At 51.4% G+C, this 19,086-nt stretch overlaps 1 protein-coding gene across 1 annotated transcript; it reads left to right on the top strand.

Annotated features, from left to right (window-relative positions):
- Positions 1 to 9,116: 9,116 nt before the first annotated feature.
- LOC119096376 (D-3-phosphoglycerate dehydrogenase) lies at positions 9,117 to 19,051 on the top strand. Its single transcript, XM_037219248.1, has 11 exons — positions 9,117 to 9,245; positions 12,607 to 12,744; positions 13,631 to 13,782; positions 14,590 to 14,703; positions 14,943 to 15,048; positions 15,318 to 15,450; positions 15,936 to 16,216; positions 16,593 to 16,755; positions 17,118 to 17,333; positions 17,763 to 17,894; positions 18,147 to 19,051. The coding sequence occupies exons 2-11, from the start codon at positions 12,607 to 12,609 to the stop codon at positions 18,302 to 18,304; spliced, it is 1,593 nt and encodes a 530-aa protein (XP_037075143.1). The 5' UTR covers positions 9,117 to 9,245; the 3' UTR covers positions 18,305 to 19,051.
- Positions 19,052 to 19,086: the final 35 nt, after the last annotated feature.

Raw genomic sequence — 19,086 nt, 5'->3', positions numbered from 1 at the left:
TATCCCGGTGCTGTACTGTGGCATGACATAATAAACAGTATGGTTTTTCGATTGCAATCCGTGCCGCTTTCATAACAAATTCAAACATGAAAAGATGGGTCAAGTATACGCTCTTGTATTGGCTTCCCATCTGACATATGACTGACCAAAAACACATGATACAATATACAGATCGCTTTCAGAAAAGCAAATAACCAATAAGTGTCATATTACTTAACCAATATTGCGAATAATCACTTGCTTAGCGTGCTGCGGGAATCCCGAAAACCCCGGTGAGAAATATGCAAACACGTCTTTCACTTCCATGGTCATGCCACATGCTGCAGTCATCAGGCTGTTTTACTGAAAATTAACAGAAAAATTTAACATGTGGTGAAATGACACTGCAAACATGCTGACCTTGCACAAGGCTGGATACATGACAAGTGCATGTAGTTATGGTTGGATGAGCAAAATGCAAGGAAGTGATGAAGCTGCCAGTGCGCACAAGGCTCGTGATAAACATATTATTAAGTGCTGTCCAAGATGCTAACAGCAATACTTTTCGACCTTTCTCAGCACCCAGCACCCCACGCAAGTTGCAATGACTATGACATTGATTGCTCAGGAGTAATGTTCGCCTGCATACAAGATTTGTGAAAACAGTGCAATGTGCATCAATAATACTAGAGCTCTATATTTTCGGAATTCCTTAGGGAAAGACAATTTTGCAAAGCCATATAATGTGAGCCCATACTGAGCATGTCCATTAATGATCTGCACACGCCAACCCCTACTGCCAAAATGAATTGTTGATATAATGGCATGCAATGAATTAGTTACATGCTCGAATACCTCAATAGGTTCACAATGTTGGCAAGATCATAATGAAACGCCAGTACCAGCACTTGCCTTTGTACACCCCTGCAACGGAAGTGTTTGTGTTTTTCTCAGTTTGCCAGCATTCCTTTGTCATGTTCAAACACAAACATAAAGGTAGAGGCAGGCGTCAATATCAATGGGCATCAAAATATCAGGCATAAATGTATCACATTTTATTGGGAGTCAGTGGACTGAAGAATACCAAAACAATGTTCTCTCTCAGAAGAACAAACCTCGCACGCACACGCCCTATCAAATAAATACCAATACAAGCCATCGGCACACATCACCAGTGATCACACGCATCTCGAGCCCCCGATTCACACTCTTTTGTCAAATAAGTGAGATCTCACATTTGCACAGCTCGCGTGACCATAAAATTGCAGGTTTTCTCACAAATTCCGCACAGATTTTCAGCCACAGCACCGGACTTTACCGTGACCTTTCTTCGAAACAAAGTCCCAACGGGGTTCATGGTAATGCGGCTCAAAGAGTTCTTCTTGTAAAACACGATTTTTTGTCCAAGATTTAAATTTGTCGTACTATATGTATGAAATCCTCAGATAAATATATATCCAAAATTACTGTAATGTTTTCCTAATTTCAAAGTGCCTTGCTAACCCATAAACCCGTGCAAGGTTCTGTGCTCCGGTACACAAGGAGCCAACCGAGCTGTCTGTAAGAGATACGTTAGTAGAAAAAAACGCCAGCAGGAGAAAAAAGACAGATTTGCCGTCGCGTCTTCTTTTTTATAACCTCGGGAGAGTGCTCATTTTTTGGGTGCCGTACTTTTTTTGCAGACAGGAGCGTTCTTTTTTATAACAATGGCCTGTGGCCTAGACATCATGAAACGTAAGTGTTCACGAGTGTCGCACAACCCGAAATTGCTCACGCTTGTGTGCGCGACACGCATTCAGCAGTAAAATCTTATTAACAGCCAACCATCTTCCGCGGACTGTACCACATGTGCAGCATCATCGACTTTGCGAATGTATCAGTGGTCATGCTGTTTTGATCATTAACAAAAAACACCCTGTGATATCATGGGGTCTAATGACGTTTCTATGTAGCCATTAATCAGGAGGCGATTTTGAAATAGGCTCTAAATAAGATTTGTTATACTTTGCGGGCGTGTAACTCAGGAATCAGTGTTTTGGGTCTTAAAAAGGGCATATCCTTAACTGCATAAAAATGTCCTCAAGATGGCTATTTCAGTTCGAAACCCCATACAAATGTGAAACATTCCCTTTAAGAAACTGACTCCCAAGAACTGGCTGCAATGCTACTGGAGACCTTGCTGTATTGAAAATCATTCAAAAGTTTCAAATAGCAACTAATGCAAGAAAAACCCTGCCGACAGACAAAAGTGTGGTGAATTGTCAAGGCAATTATGTAGCAAAGCTAAATGACTTAGACTTGTGCTGATTCCTCAGCTTTCAACGTACGGAAGTCTTCAACCTGCCGGGATATGCGATGATCGTAGGGATCTTGGCCGCTGTTTTTGCTTTTTCAGAGCACATGACGTCTAAAATTCCACACAATAAAATTGGGAGAACGCTTTAGCTAAATAAGCTGGTTGAAAGTTAATGCAATAATAACTATAGAGTGCTTCAAAAATTAGTTAAGTTTAGGGTTTAAATTGAATCGGTCAGCCTATGTGTAGTAGTGACAACGTGCAGATTGTTAAATGAGTGTGGAAAAACTCCGAAATTGCTCGAAATTCACTTTAATTCACTAGTACTAACCCACGAGTATCACGTGCAACGCACGTGCCACTCGTGGTCGCGCACGTCGTCCCGCGCCGCGCGGTCCACAAGCCCGACTCGACCCTTGGCCGTCGAGGCAGACCAGTGGAAAATTCCTGCCAGAATCGACGATCACGTGGACGGGAGCTGACCGCGATTTTCCGTTCCCGGGCCCGACCCATCGCGGCACACTGCCGCCGGGTTCTGCCGGCCCCGGATGCGTGGAACGGCCTGCGCGCTCACATAAACACGGCGGGGGCGGCGGTGCCGCGGCGACGGTGCCTTTTCAGGGACCCGTCCGCACCGCCACGTGGGAGGAAGTGTGTCAGACGGTGGCAATGGCCCCCAACGGGATCAGCGACCGAACTTTGGTTGAAAAGGTCGCGAGGTTCATTGCCGGCTTTGCGGCGGCGGTGCTGGCCGCTCGTCGTCTTTCATCGGCACAGCAGAATCGCAGGCAGTGCGAGGGCAGGGCATACTCCCGCGCTTTGAATCTGGTGCAGTGGTCACCCCCGCAAAGCTGAAAGGAGATTTTTCCACATTTAGAGATGTTAAGATAAGCATCAGATATGGTGGGAAAAGCTTATTTGTAACTGTTGGTAAGCTTTCAGGTTTCAAAAACGACCGTAAGTAGCAAAATTTCAAAGTTTGCAAAAATGCGCCCCATTACCCCATTGTTTGATGGCGTCATGGAATCATGTTGTGACGACAGCAATACCTGGCAGCGTCTGGCAGCCAGACCTAAAGAATATCTCGAAATGTACGAAAGCTGACGCCAACCGGCCATTCTCGTCGCGGGTGCTGTGTTGGGCGGCGGATTAGTGAATGGCATGTTTGTAGATTTTTTGTCTTAGCACTGGTCGTAAGAGAAGCTTTGGTGGGCTGTTCGACATACCCAACATAGCGATCGCTAGCTTCTAGGGCAGATTATTAATATCAAAAGCACGATATCCTGTGAAGACTGTCATATAGCGTCATGAAACCCTTTCCGATTCCTCCTGCGAACTGTTGAGGATATCAGTACTGTATTGTCGGCTTATCCTTCCCTGCAGTGCTGTAGTCATGACATTGATATCATGTGATGTACGCCGTAGTTTTTTATTATTTGTACCTGGAAATACAATTGCATGCAAAAATTAATTAATGTGTGACATTGTTATTAACTCATTGTCAAACCATTGTTATTGCTATGGCAAAGATGGCAAGTTTGAGGTACCAAGAATGTTTTTCTTGCTTAGGAGTATTTATGCAGATGCTAGTTAACCATGATATAACCATTGTGGTGCAACAGCATTCTTGCTGGTGGAAGTCTTTTGGAGTAGCCAAATCAGCTGCTATCAGTCATTCATAAATTATAAGTTGTCTTCTCATAGCCTTAACATGCAGTAGTCAACCAATGTGGTACATTGTGTAATACCACAGCTCCAAAGTGTCATTGTGTCACTACATCAGTGTTGTACTGTGGCATGGCATAATGAACAATGACACGCTTTTTACACTGCAATACCTGCTGCTTTCATAATAGATTCCATCATGAAAAGATGGGTCAAACGTACATTCTTGTATTAACTCCGCATCTGACATATGAGTGACCAAAAACACATCATACAATATGCAAATCACTTTCAGGAAAGTGCACAACCAATAAGTGACATCACTTGCTCAGCCTGTTTTGGAAATCCACAAATCATAGGCGGGTGACCAAATGCAAACACGTCTTCTGCTTCCACAGCCATGCAACGTGCTGCAGCCATCAGGCTGCTTCACTCAAAAATATTCCTCACACAAGTGACGACATATGTATAACAACAAAACATCACATCTAGTTAAATGGCACCGCAAACCCGCTGACCTTGCACAACGCTGGAGACATGACAAGTGTATGTAGTTATGGTTTAATGGGTGAGATACAAGGAAGTGTTGAAGCTGCCGGTGCACATAAGGCCCATGATAAATATGTTATTATGTGCTATCCGATAAACCAACAGCAATTCTTCTCCACCTTTTTCTACACCCAGTATCTCACACAAGTTGCAGTGACTATGACAATGATGACTCACAAGCAATGCTTGCCTCCATATAGCATTTGTTAAGACGGTAGTATGTGCATCCATAATGATACAGCACTATTTTTTCAGACTTCTTAAGTGAAAGACAATTTTGCAAAGCTGTATCATGCGAGCTTATACCACATGTACATTAATGAGCTGTATCAACCTGTCCATACTGTCTAAATGAATTGCTAGTATAATGGCGTGCAATGGATTAATTGCATGCTGCACTACGTCAATAGGCTCAAAACGTTGGCAAAATCATAATGAAGTAGCACATTGCCTTTGAACACCACTGCAGCATGGGTGCCAGCATTTCTTTCAGTTTGCTGGCATCACTACTTTGTCATGTTCAAATGCAAACCTAAAGATAGAGGCAGGTATCGATACATCACATTTTATAGGGATTCATTAGATTTAAAGAATACCAAAACAATGTTTTCTCTTAGAAGTCCAAATCCCCTCACACACTCCACATCACATCAAGATCAATACAAGCCACTGTCACACACCACCAGTGATCACGCCCATTTCAAGCCCCTGATTCTCATTTTAATCCCAAATAAGTGTGATCCCACACTTGCGCAACCTGCGGGACTATCAAATTGCAGGTTTTCTCACAATTTCCGCACAGGTTTTCGGTCATAACACCGCATTTCACCGTGAGCTCCCTTCCAAACAAAGTCTCAACGGGGGTTCATGGTAATGCGGCTCAAGGGGTTGTACTTCAAGGACACAATTTTGTGTTCAAGATTTTGATTTGCCGTGCAATATGTGATAAATTTTTAGCAAAATACACATAGAAAATAACCGTAATGTCTCCCTAATTTTATAATGTTTAGGTAACCCATAAAACCGTGCAAGATTCTTTGCTTTGGTGCACACGCCGCCAACCGAGCTGTCTGTAAGAAATACGTCAGTACAAAAAAAGGTCGGCAGGAGAAAAAGGCAGATTTGCCGTCGCGGCCTCTTTTTTTTATAACACTTGAGAGAGTGCCGTTCTTTTTTTGGTGACGTACATTTTTGCATACAGTGGCGCTCTCTTCTTATAACACTGACCTATGGCTTAAACATAAGGAAAAATGTTCAGTTGGCGACGAGTGCCGCACAATCCGAAAGTGGTCATGCTTGCGTTCGCGACACGCATCCAGCAGGAAATCTTACCAACAGCCAATCACTTTCCGCGAATTATATCATACGTGCCGCAACATCGCTCTCGCAAATGCATCAGCGGCCATGCTGTTTTTACCGTAAGCAGAAAACAGCCTATAACAGAACGGCAATCGTATGACGTGTCTATGAAGATATCAATGCTAAGATGTCTTTAAAGTAGTCCCCCAATGAACCAAGTAGTCACGCGTCTTCCAATCAACTTCACGTCACAATTGCAGGGTTAACAGGAAACCCGTGGAACGAAGGATACCAAGCTGAATCAAGGGGAATATTTGTCTACGACTTTCTTTCTAAAACAAAATTTCTGCACACCCAATTTCTGTAAGCCTCTTGCTGTCGTCATATACTCCAATCGAATTCAGTTTAAGGTTCGCCGACCAGATCGTCGACGTGGTCAGGTTTCATCAATCTGTCCGGCTGTCGACATCGTTGGACGTTGTGGACGCCTCTTCATCAACGTGCCGGTCGGGACAATCATACTAAACAATGTCTACAAGCGCACAAAACTAACCCTCCAGCCTCCCCTGGAAACAACAAACTTACTTAGAAGTCATACTGCGGGTATAAATTGCCCAAGCACAATTTCAAAGGGCGGTCTTTTCTCTACTTAGTCGTCTCTTTGCCCTCGCCTTACGAAACATTTTCGTCATCTTCGCCCAACGAAGACTCAGAGCCCGTCACTAATACTTCGAAAGCTAAGCTACCTAGAACCACGCAGAACACATAGCTGGACAGCTCTCGTCAAAATGCGTCAGACAAATGTTAATAAACAATGGTAAGTGTTACCTTTGACATGTCGAATCAGGTCAAAGGGCACTTCGACTCTCGAAAACTTTGAGGGCACAAATTGGCACTTGATAGATCTCTCCCGTTACCTTAAGAACTAAACATGCTACGACAAGGTAGAAGACGCAATTGAGTAACTGCTGAATAATCTAATCAAATAAGCACTAGTAGATATGAGCACATACGGCCTGTAATGCGTCATGTCGCGTCAAAGGGGTGAAGGCGATTATCTCATTGATATCTCCAGCTGTATCAAGAACTAAACAAGCCAGATCAGTGGCAAGTACACAGTTGGAAAGATTTTTCAAAGGGATAGGACTTTGCCATGAAGGGTTAAATTGTACAACCTTCAGGGGGTTAATTCTTGTCACAGAAGTCAAAGTATGACCTAGGTTGATCTTGGATTACCAGACCTTTCAAAAGCCACCAGAACGATGCGAATGCGCTTCACAGCGATGAAGATCAGAAGGAAAGTAAAAAACCGTTTAAGGAATGTGTTTTCTTCGATAAAAAGCAGGCACGCTACCTCACAGGTAACCGGCTCTGTCGGGATGTCCCGGGAAATGCTAAATACACCTACAAATAACCAAAATACAAATCCAGCAAATCATAAATGCTACGACTCTTTTTCCGCTTCTTTAAGCTTTTGCTCCCATGGGTTAGGAAGACAAGCGCGAAACCTCATGCCTACTGGCATGTACGTTTGATTACGCATGTTTCCTACGCTAACTGTCCGCACATGTCCGGAATGCTGAGAAAAGTTGCTGCCGTTCATTTTCTCTGAAACATCTTTCAATAACGAAATATTGAATGGCGTGCATTTCGTTGAAAGTAAAAAAAAAGGTATGTGGCATCGGCCATAACTCCTTTACAGCATTTTCCATCCATTGGATAGCTATTTTATATCCATGTAATGCTTGGGTTGCATTCGGCGTGCTGGGGGCTTGTCATAGCCCGGGGCCTGGCTAAGTCAGCGTGCTGGAGGTTTGTCACAGCCCAGCACCTGGCTAAGTCAGCGTGCTGGGGGTTTGTCATAGCCCGGGGCCTGGCTAAGTCAGGGTGCTGGGGGTTTGTCACAGCCCAGCGCCTGGCTAAGTCAGCGTGCTGGAGGTTTGTCATAGCCCGGGGCCTGGCTAAGTCAGCGTGCTGGGGGTTTGTCACAGCCCAGCGTCTGGCTTAGCCGTGCGTCTGCGGCTTTCTTGCGCGCGAGTGGCGTACGTATTAGAGTCGTCTTGAAGTACCACAGCAGTCATCGATCTGCGACTCAAACGAGCCCCACCAGATTCACATACGGGTGTGAACCTCCACGCTTTGCGCCTACCACTGCAGCCGGCATGACTTTTGAGCCTGTGAAGTCACCAGCGGAGCAGCATCTCAGACAGTGGGGGTTCCAATACGTATTTTTAACCAGAATCTGTCCATGTATCGCCGTAGGGATAATGCCTAGCATTGTCGGAAAGTGAGGGTGCCACCCACGGACGTCCCGTTCATACGCCTACGTGCGAATAAGACGGCAGTCATTGACATGATTATTATGAAGTGCAGGGACAAATGGCCCTCCAAAATTTTGGAAGTTGTGCTAGTATAGCTGACGCATGTAGTGAACACACTCATTTTGATAATTGCCTTCACCGCGAAGGCAGGCGACTCCGGAATGTTGCTCGAATTCTTCACATTTCTCTTTTGATCCGACGCGGCTCGATGGGGTGAATTTTGGGATGCGGCTCGATTTTGATTCGGGGGCAGAACGAGCAGCCGCCTTCAACTTTGGAAAATAATTGAACTTTTTGTTGTCTTTAAACTTTCTTTACTCCAGCGTTGGAAAGCAATTTAACAACCTTACCCTACGAGTTGCGAAAAAACCGAATACAAGACGGAATCTGCCTCTCCCTCATTCTCCTTCCTAATCTGCCCCTCCCTCACTCTCCTTCCTAACCCTTAAGCGGGTTCTGCCGCCGCTGTGCCGAGACGGGCGCCTATCACCGGCTGCCGAAGCGTGAGCAGAAATTCCCGGGAGAGGCAACGCTTCTGCTTGTGCGAAGGCTCTTACGCCTCGGCATTCCTACAGCAAATATCCAGAAAGCGTCGTCTGTTGACATTGCCCGCCTCTCCTGACCGATTCGACCCACATGCGGGATGTTGCAACACTACTCGTAAACACAGCGTCCAGCGTCCAGAATTATCCGGCTTTTGCTTGACAAATCCAGAAAATACCGGTTCCAGATGCGGGCACCTCCCACTCGGCGCTTCAGCGGAAATGTCCGCGTGGCCCGAGTACCATGCGTGAATCTCGTGTGTGCAAGCTGTGCCGGCAGATATGCCCTTTTAAGCAGCATAAGCAGCTGAAGTTAGCGTCTTCACCGCGTAAGAAGGGCATAGCTGCGGCGGCCGTGCCTGCAGGCTGGGCGCACGGGCTCACGGCTCTGGCTGTAGTTTTCCGCTGGTGAAGGAGAGCGGGGGGAGGGGAGACCGCCTGAGGGCAAGGTCTGAGGCACTGTCCGCCAGGTACACAGACGGCCGGGGAGGACCCAGCCGGCCGGTATAAATGAGACGGTGTCCGCCAGACGGCAAGTAGTGGGCCATCACGTGCGGGTCAGGTGTCTGACGGTTGCGTGCCACGAGAGTCGCGGTAAGTTATTGGCGGCCAGGACTGATGGGGCGGCGCGGCGTTCGCTCACTGTTGTTCCACAGCGCTGTTCCGCAACGCGGCCGGCGTGGCGGATTGATTGCAAGTTGTGTGACAGACCTGCCATTGTCTGATGATGATCACAGATCAGCGGGGCATTGCGTATCTTGTATGTGTTCATGAGGCTTGCGTTCACCATGGCATTTCAGCCAGATGTGTGCTGTATTTGTGGTGCAGGTTGGCCTGAAGAGCTGGCGCCGTAGCACCTCATGGAACTATACGCCTGGAATAATACGTATACACCCGTTACTCATAAGTTTTTTTTTAACTTCTGTCACCTCTTCTCTTGACGCCTCGGTTTCTCTGCAAAGTTGTGTTGCTTACCGTATGTATATTAACCATGGCATGCTACACAGCGTATCACTTAACGTGCACAACAAGAGCCGACGCCCTTGTTTTCGATAAGGAACATTGCCGTGGCGCCGTAACCTGAACACGTTAGTGCAAAACTGCCATTGTTGTGTCCATTTGCATGGGGTTCGTTCAGCTGCAAATTGCTCGTTGGAATCTCGGCGTGTACCTCAGTCTGGAAAAACTAGAAAGCTTATCGATGCTCCCAATACCATGAATCTCTATTGTTGTTCAGTTTACTGCCCGCTTGACAGCTTCCAACGGAACGATATTAATCGATGTATCCTTTGGCCCCAATCTCTGCCAAAATAATTGCAATATTTATAAACATGCCAACGAGTGGTCTGACAGCCCGCTGAGCGGTGAGCCACGGCGCTGCTGGAAATCATCCCAGCTGCTCGACTGCGTTATTGCGGCGGCGGCCCTGGAAACAGCCGTGGCGTTGCATGCAGACGTTTTGTCCGTGGGCTCCCTTGGTCGCTTCCAGTGCCGGTCGCGAGGGGCAGACGTGGAACAACTTTCAACTAAAAACAACTTTGTGGAATAACTTCCAGAAGTCCGTCCATAGGCTCCCCTGGTCGCTCTCCGCGCAGGTCGCGGGGGTTGGACGTGGAACAACTTTCAACTTGGAACAACTTTGTGGAATAACTTCCAGAAGTCCGTGGGGTCCCCTGGGCGCTCTCCGCGCCGGTCGTGAGAGTCAGACGGCCTTTTCAGAAGCCCGTCCGTGGGGTCCCCTGGGCGCTCTCCGCGCCGGTCGTGAGAGTCAGACGGCCTTTTCAGAAGTCCGTCCGTGGGGTCCCCTGGGCGCTCTCCGCGCCGGTCGTGAGAGTTAGACGGCCTTTTCAGAAGTCCGTCCGTGGGGTCCCCTGGGCACTCTCCGTGCCGGTCGTGAGAGTTAGACGGCCTTTTCAGAAGTCCGTCCGTGGGGTCCCCTGGGCGCTCTCCGCGCCGGTCGTGAGAGTTAGACGGCCTTTTCAGAAGTCCGTCCGTGGGGTCCCCTGGGCGCTCTCCGCGCCGGTCGTGAGAGTTAGACGGCCTTTTCAGAAGTCCGTCCGTGGCATGTCCCGCGAAGAGCGATGAGGGTGGCCCATGACAGAAACGTCCGCTTGTAGCATCCCGGCTTCTTCCAGAGCAACCGCCACAATGCAGCGAACAAACCTTCAACCCGAAGATAACCAGAGTATTTGTTGGAAGTGTACCTAGAATTGCCGCCATTGTACGCATTTTTCAGAAGCTGGCACAGGTGCTTGAGCTGATTTGAATGCCGTGCTGCCTCCAACCTTGGCAGGCCATCACTCGTAATATTCCGCAAACGTATGCACTGATCATAGTGACTAAGTTAAATGGAATCCTCGTGGAAATAATGACACTGTGGCGCCCAGATCCTGCGTTTACGCGAGCAGCGCTAGTGCCCAATGTTTTCGTATCCATGCATCGTCTTCGTTGAAGGCGCAGGAAACCCATGCCGCTAATTCATCTCCACCCAACACTTAAACTAAAACTCATTCTAAAGCTGCACAGTGCCAACCAAACACTTAAATGGCTTCTGAAAGACTAATAATTGTTCACGAACCCCGGGTACAACAACAAGACGTCATCATAGTTTGCTGCTGATCTAAGCTAACCTCGGTGAGTAGCCCGAGACTTATGTTTACGAGGGGGCTTGTCTTGCCGAGCTATTTTTGCGGATGAAGCTGCGTTACTAAATGTGTAATGTACTAAAGGTGCCTGATAATGAATGGTCCTTCGACGACGTTACACGCCTACCGCGAAATGGGCGTCCGTTCGGTTTCAAGGACGGTTCTGGTTATCGTAGAATGAGACTAATGAAGTCGTCTTCCCAAACTTCATGTTTACAGCAAGCAAATGTTTGTTTGTAGCATTGCAAAAACCATGTTTGCAGCAAGAGCAACATTGTCGATGCCTTCGAACTGTCGGCCGGCTTGGTCGTAACTCGTGTGGAAAGTAACGATCGGCGAGTGTCAAACGTTCGACGGCCGTATTCGCGCGTGTGTACTACACACGGCTGGACTGAAAGCTTCGAGTTCGTGATGGCTTGATGTACTTTGTGTAAAGTATTCTGATCGGGGACCTGTCCGCGACCTCTGAGGCCAGACTGCAGCTGCGACCTCTCCACCTTCGCAGCGTTCCAAGCCTGCAACTCGAGCCGTGCATGACCTCTCCCGACGTCTAGACCTCTAGGTGTTACCTCACCATTGCGTAACGGCTCTCTCGCTCTCTCTCTCTCTCTGGCGCTCTGGCGGGACGCGCTCTGGGGACTGCTCGTAACGGCGGAGTTCATGCTGAGACTAACCGTCGGTCAATTACCAAGAGACTAAGGTCTAAGGAAGCTGTCTGGCAAACAGTGAAATGAAATGGAAAGTGAAATGCATCGTATGCAAACACTTCACGCTTGCAGATCTGTTGGTGAGCGTGAGGTCGCCGGGAACAATGAGCGTACTCAACAATGAGCGTACTTTTTGTGACGTACTCAAGTGGTTGTGTGAGATTCTTCGACGGTATTTGCTGGTATATTGAAAGCCTGCTATGCCAGCCTGAGATGGCAGCATGCGGAAGAGTCATGCTCGTTGGGCTTTGCGTATTTCCATCAGGTACATTGCCGCCGGCTTCCGGTGCTAGCCGCGGCGTCGGCCGGCCTCGCCCAGTCTCTGGGAACCTCCAGCGCCGGGCCAGGCAGCAGGCCGACGCCAGGCCGACGTGGGCCCGCTCGGTCTCTGGGAACCTCCAGCGCCGGGCCAGGCAGCAGGCCGACGCTAGGCCGACGTGGGCCCGCTGCATTATCAGTCGACAGGCTCGTCTTGTAACGCCTGGTGGCTGAACCGTTCCCTAACCTACCCACTACGCTGCTCTGTCCAGTCAATACCATGGGCGTTATCCGCATAAACGACCGTGCCGCGGCCTCGAGAGTGACGGCGCTGTCTCCCGACAGATGCCGGTGAACGTAGTGCGGATTTTGGTGACCGACGGCATCAATGAGCAGTGTGCTCAGATCCTGCGCAATCGGGGCCTGCACGTCACTGTTGTTGTCGCCAAAATGACCAGCGAGGAGATCATACGACGGCTTAAGGTCGGTCGCCGGTGGCTGCCAGGAGGGAGGGGCCTGCAGCCGGAGCGGCAGACTGATATAGAGTGACGCGCGAGAGTAATGCGCCACGGGAGACGGTCTGTCGGTCATGTACTTTGCTCACTGTTGGGTCATACCAGTGTGACTGTTTTTTCATTGTTTGTGCCTGATGTTACCCACGTGGAGTTATGTTTACGGACTAAAATGCTGATAGAAAAGAATCGTGATTTGTGACGGCAACCTTGATCTTGATCTTGGCGTGTCTGTACCGAGCTACATAGCACCTTTCTTTAGCACAGATTCTTAAGATTCTATCTTATAGCACAGATTGGAAAGCCTATCTTTTGCATTGGAAAATGGCTCCAAGTGACATCGTTGGTTTATATGTTTCGTGGCACCGGTAATTTCCGTTACGCCGCCCAGTGCCATTTTTGTGCGAAAACGCGCTGTCAATACTTGTCGTGTGCCTGCGACGCGGTGAATCGGTGATCACTAATTCTAGTTTGTGAGGCTTATGTTAATTCATAAGCACAGCGTTCCTGGTCTTACACTGTGGGCCAGTCTCGGTATTTATTTGTCCGCTCTAGTTTGTTGCGTACCGGCGTCGTGTCGTCTGCATAATATGGTTAAGTCTGGGTCATAGTCGGCAGGCAATTGCGGCGAAAACGTGAATGGGACGTGCCTTTGACGTTGCAGCAGAGAGTTCTGATCATTTGTGTTTGATGTAAATTTGAACCGCAGAAAAGCCGTAAGCTAACTCACTTCACGGAAAACCCAATACCGGAATAATAATTTGTGGTGCTCCATGCGCTGTGGCCATTTAGCAGCAGTGTTACGCCCTGGCCAGTCGAGCAGCGGTGCCGGTGGTGACGGTGCCAGCCTCTTCCAGACTCACGACGCCCTCCTGGTGAGGTCAGCCACGAAGGTCACGGCGGAGATCATCGAGGCGTCGCCAGGACTGAAGCTGATTGGTCGCGCCGGCACCGGTGTCGACAACATTGACGTCGATGCAGCCACCCGCCACGGCGTACTAGTCATGAAGTAAGTTTGACGTCATGGAGCGGGACAAAATTCCCGGATGACGCTGAAGCTCCCGTCCTTCGGCGAATCAGAATTCAGAAAGTCCAGAGTTGCATGAGAGCAATTCGATGGCTTACGCGCCCATGTGATTTCAAATTTTGTTCCACGTTGGTCTTGATTGTTTTCGGCAATGCTGGTGTTCTCCAAAATTACAGTATAACTGCTGCCGTTGGTAGGCCAACTGTTTGGTAATTTGTCTGCAGTCTGAGTTGTCCTGGCGAGTGGTTGATTGTTCTTAAATGGTTATGATTTTGGTGAATCACCTTGCGATGCGACCGTATCCACATGTTTTACTTCATGTGAGAACTCTGCGTCCCGGAGTCATTGGCGCCCATTCCAGCTGTGTCCTAGGCTAGTAATCATAGGAGATAATTTAATAAACCCCGGCCCCTCACCAGACTCCCAGGCTTTAAGCATTTCCAGCCCATAAGCCGGCCAGCTACTGCCCTAATGCTGGCCGTAACTGCGGCCTTCTGGGAGCCTGCTGGTCTGGACTCGCGTCCTCTGGCTGAATGTAACCCTGGCTATGACAGTGAATTGAAAAAATAGCCAAAGCCAAAGTGACCCGAAGAGGCCAATGCTGCACGCAGTGCAAAGCTGGGGGCCGGCTCGGCTCTCCATGGCCTCCATCATTTCTCGGGCTGCATTTTTTGCGTGCCTGCTAGGGACTTTTACACCCGGATTTTCTGTTCAGTAGCTCTGTGCTGCTGGTTGTTTCGCGAGTGCTCACTCGTGAGTAAGCATGCCATGGTTGTTTCCTATTCGCAGCACGCCGGGAGGGAACACACTCAGTGCCGCTGAGCACACGTGCGTCATGATCGCCTCGCTTAGCAGAAATCTGCCGGCGGCCTGCGCCTCGCTGAAGGCAGGGAAGTGGGAAAGGTCAGTGACACCTTTTGACGCCCCAGAAAGCCTCCGCGTTGTTGGCTCCAGTTGCGTTGTAGCATATGAAAAGCCCTTTAATCGGCATGCTCTTCTCGCAACTTTAAGAATTTGACAACCATTCACACGGGCTACGCTTGGCCGCCAGCCGCCCAAAGTCTATTTCATTGGCTCCCGGTGTAGTTTCCTGCCTGCACAACACGTTCTGTCGCTTGCTATTAACCTGTCTTTGTCGGCAGGAGCAAGTTCATGGGCTCCGAGATGTACGGCAAGACGCTGGCCGTGCTGGGGCTGGGCAGGATCGGCCGCGAGGTGGCGCAGCGCATGCGCGCATTCGGCATGCGGGTACGTGCAGCGGTCACTCGCCCGGAGTGGCGCCTGTGGCTGGCATTCAGAGCCGTGCTTGGGAATGCTTGGCAATGGCGCGTGTTTGGTATGGATTTTTGCAGCTGCGTGCGGCAACGTGTTGTTGGATTGCCAACCATGGCAAGCTACAGCACCTTTGGTTCCGTTTTCCGGTTGGACAGGAAATGACTGCAGTTGAGAGGGATGCGACAGAAAGGCGGGGATCTCCGTGGGGTTCCGTTCTCCGCATGCCGATCCGTTGTCTGCAGGTCATCGGCTTCGACCCGATGGTGTCTGCTGAGGCCGCTCAGGAGTTCCACGTGGAGAAGCGGGAGCTGGACGAGATTTGGCCAGAGGCGGACTATATCACCGTCCACACTCCACTCATCCCCCAGACCAAAAGTGAGTGACGCATGCCACGTGCTGCAAGAAATTACACGAAAAATGGAGGTTATATACGGTACTATCTTAGCACGCCGTAAGGAGGTATCGACTGCCACGCTAGTTTTCTGTGAGATAAAAGACGTACTTGGTTCGCAGCGATGCTGGATATCGTTCATAGGCTACTAACCATCAATGTATGATAGCGCGTCACATATCGTGTAAAATTTGTCGGGCTCCATGTGCCTGCGACTCCGTCCTGACATTCCGCACAACCAGAGTACGTGTCCAAGTGATCAGTCCTCTTGGCCGCTCCATGGCTTCTACCCTGCGCCAGCCTAACGCCCGTCCTCGTCGCCAGACCTGACCAACACCCGTCCTCGTCGCCAGACCTGACCAACACCCGTCCTCGTCGCCAGACCTGACCAACACCCGTCCTCGTCGCCAGACCTGACCAACACCCGTCCTCGTCGCCAAACCTGACCAACACCCGTCCTCGTCGCCAGACCTGATCAACGCCGACGCGCTCTCGCGGTGCAAGCATGGCGTGCGAATCATAAATGTGGCGCGCGGCGGCATCGTGGACGAGGCGGCACTGTTGAATGCGCTCAAGACTGGCCGGTGCGGTGGCGCCGGCCTCGACGTGTTCGCCGAGGAGCCGCCGACCAATCTGGCGCTGGTGCAGCACCCAGCCACCATCTGCACACCCCATCTGGGCGCCAACACGCGCGAGGCCCAGCAGCGCGTGGCTCGTGAGCTGGCCGAACAGGTTGCCAGCGCCGCCCAGGTGAGTGCGCAGGAAGGGTGAGAGCGGGAGCGAAAGAGTGAGCTGCGTCGCCGCTGGTGAGTTTAGTCGTTTCGGTTGAAGGCTCTCACCGTCCCGTCAGCCTGTTAGGAAATTTCGGTCAGTGTGAAAGCATGTAGGCTGAAAAGCCCTGAAGCCTCGTGATATGCGAGCCTAGTCGATCACGTCGGCCGTCGCTGAGCTCCGGTTCGGAGCCCCGAATGCCCCGTTTGACTGTGCTTGTGGTGTGGCCGCTGAGAGGCGTCCTGGCCTTTTCAGTTGGCCACTTCACCCGACTGGGTTTCGGCCCTGCCGATAGGCGGCGTGCACACCGGTCTGGCGAGCCTCTCGCCCCCACTGTGTCTCTGTTTGCCGGCAGAGCGGCACGCTGGTCGGTCTGGTGAACGCGCCGAACCTGAACGACGCTATGCGGTTCGCCAGCCGTCCTTGGCTCTGGCTGAGTCGGGCGCTGGGAACTGTGGCCGGCATGCTGGCTGGCGTCGGCTCTGGCAAGCCGTTCGAGCTGCAGCTCACGCTTAATGGTGCGTCTATCCACTAGCGTCCACTTGTGTGGTACGAGCTGTCCTTCACCGCAACGCCCCGTGACAACAGCCGTTATCAGCCCTGCCGGCTCGCTCTGCGGAGCCGGGGTGGGGGCTGCCCACATGGGGAAGAATGACTGAGCATTCTGTTTTGCTTTGTCGCTGGGCAGTGCATAGAGCGCCCGTCGTGCAGCGCCCGGCGACGCTTTTTTTACTGGGTGGCCTGTACTGGGTGGCCTGTACGCGCGGCCGCTACCATCGCTTCGAGGCGGACCTCCTCAGATGTGCACAGCCTTGTCCAGCGGGGTGCGCCTGTCCAGACGTCGTTGTTCTGTCTGGCACGGGTGAGCCCGTGTCGCCAGGTCCGGACATGGACGCCATGCAGTCGTTCCTCATCTCCTCCGTGCTGGTCGGCCTGATGGCCGGCATGACTCCCAACGGCGTCAACCTGATCAACGCGCCGATGCTGGCGCACGAGGCCGGCATCCGGGTGTCTGTGACACGCGACAGCGCCGCGACGCCGGCACACACCATCGGTGTTCGGATTACGCTGGATGGCCAGGAGCACTCCGTGGTCGGTGAGCATCTCGTCGGGTCCGCGGGCGCGCCCTCCCACCTGCCACGAGCGGCCAGCTCCTGGCCGTCTTGTGCTCGGTGTTCCTGGCTGGGCTGCTGGGCTAGGGGGCGCGCTGGACCTGGCGCCGGTACGGTCGTCTTGCGGTTCGTGTGAATGACCGTGCGAGCGCAGGTGCAGCGAACCAAGAGTCCGGTCGGGAGGTGTCGTGAGGTCTCTCGTGAGGTCTCTCGTGAGGTCATGAGGCCGACAGATGCGGTTCAGTCGTGGTAGGTATACTAGAGCGCAGGTGCGGTCGTAACGACCGTGGACAGGCGTAGTGCACTGCTGCCTGGTGCGGATGCAGTAGTGAGGCCTGTCTTTGTTTGGAAGGAGCGGTGCAGTGCAGTGCAGTCCGGGTGCAGTCCCGGTTGACGCCTCCTGTGGTCGGCAGGCGAGTTACAGGGTGAACAGTCGGTCCTGGTGCAGCTGGACAGGGCCAGGTTCGAGTCTGGCGTCACTCTTGGCGGCAACGTGCTCTTCTTCAAGTCTGACGGCAGCGGCGACGCGCTCATGCCGATAATTAGTGAGTCTTGGCTGATCGAGCCGAGCAGTGGGACGAGCACCGCACAAACCAGCGGGACCGTGGGCTCGCCTGGCACGATTTGATTGGGCGGCATCTCTTTGGAAGCCACTGACTTCACCGCGAGCGTACTGCCTTTTACTGGCCGACGTGTTCGTGGCTCATGCTGGCTGTATGTCGGATGTATGTAACTGCACATTTGGCCGCGTTGGCATGGGTGTGATTGTCTCTTCCTGCTGACGCATGTCCTTTCAGCGGCTTTGGTGTCGGCGCGCGCCGAACTGCTGACGGTGATGGCCTCGGGGCCGGAGGACACTACCCCGCTGATCGCCGTGCGCACGTTGGATCCGGTGCACGCTCCCGAGAAACTCCCAACATCGCACGCCAAGTTCCTCCTGCAGACCTACTTCTAGCCGCCGCCGCCGCCGTTGCCGTGTGCATCAGTCACATCGCGCGTCACCTGAGTGGCGACAGTGCACCACAACGCCCAGTTTCTACACGGGCGTCAGGCGGGCGTTCGGAGCGTAGGTCCGATGTGATAGGTTTTACGCCTAATCTCGCGAAGGCTCGCGCATCGAGGCATGATTGATGCGTTTCAATCCAGTGACGCCATGTTTTAGCGCGACCTTGACGACCAGTGAGATGATCATCTGTACATATGTACCGTCATGTTGCTCAGTATTAGGCGCCCCAGGCCGCTGGCGCCCGCGTGCCGTAACTGTATCGACGCGTGTATATATTCACAGGGCGCCGCTGCCGTGCGCATGAGTCAGGGAGCTGCTGGCGCCCGCGTGCCGTAACTGTATCGACGCGTGTATATATTCACGGGGCGCCGCTGCCGTGTGCGTGCGTCAGAGAGCTGCTGGCGCCCGTGCCGTAACTGTATCGACGCGTGTATATATTCACAGGGCGCCGCTGCCGTGTGCACGCGTCAGAGAGCTGCTGGCTCCCGCGTGCCGTAACTGTATCGACGCGTGTATATATTCACGGGGCGCCGCTGCCGTGTGCGTGCGTCAGAGAGCTGCTGGCGCCCGTGTCGTAACTGTATCGACGCGTGTGTATATTCACAGGGCGCCGCTGCCGTGTGCATGCGTCAGAGAGCTGCTGGAAGACACGCTGTTTTACACGTAAAATAAATGGGCCCACGGGCCCCACTTTTACCACATGATTTTCGCGCACCTGACCGACGGGAAAG

This window comes from Pollicipes pollicipes, unplaced genomic scaffold, assembly GCF_011947565.3.
Source record: "Pollicipes pollicipes isolate AB1234 unplaced genomic scaffold, Ppol_2.1 Scaffold_4295;HRSCAF=5057_pilon_pilon_pilon, whole genome shotgun sequence".
In the NCBI taxonomy this organism is placed as follows: Eukaryota; Metazoa; Arthropoda; class Thecostraca; order Pollicipedomorpha; family Pollicipedidae; genus Pollicipes; species Pollicipes pollicipes.
This window is presented reverse-complemented; position numbering and strand designations above follow the sequence as displayed.

Excerpts from the sequence above, each read along its gene's own strand:
- LOC119096376 (XM_037219248.1), top strand. The coding sequence starts at position 12,607 with ATGCCGGTGAACGTAGTGCGGATTTTGGTGACCGACGGCATCAATGAG. Across the intron at positions 16,756-17,117 it reads GCTGCAGCTCACGCTTAATG|GTCCGGACATGGACGCCATG; the intron begins GTGCGTCTATCC and ends CCGTGTCGCCAG. Across the intron at positions 17,334-17,762 it reads CCAGGAGCACTCCGTGGTCG|GCGAGTTACAGGGTGAACAG; the intron begins GTGAGCATCTCG and ends TGTGGTCGGCAG.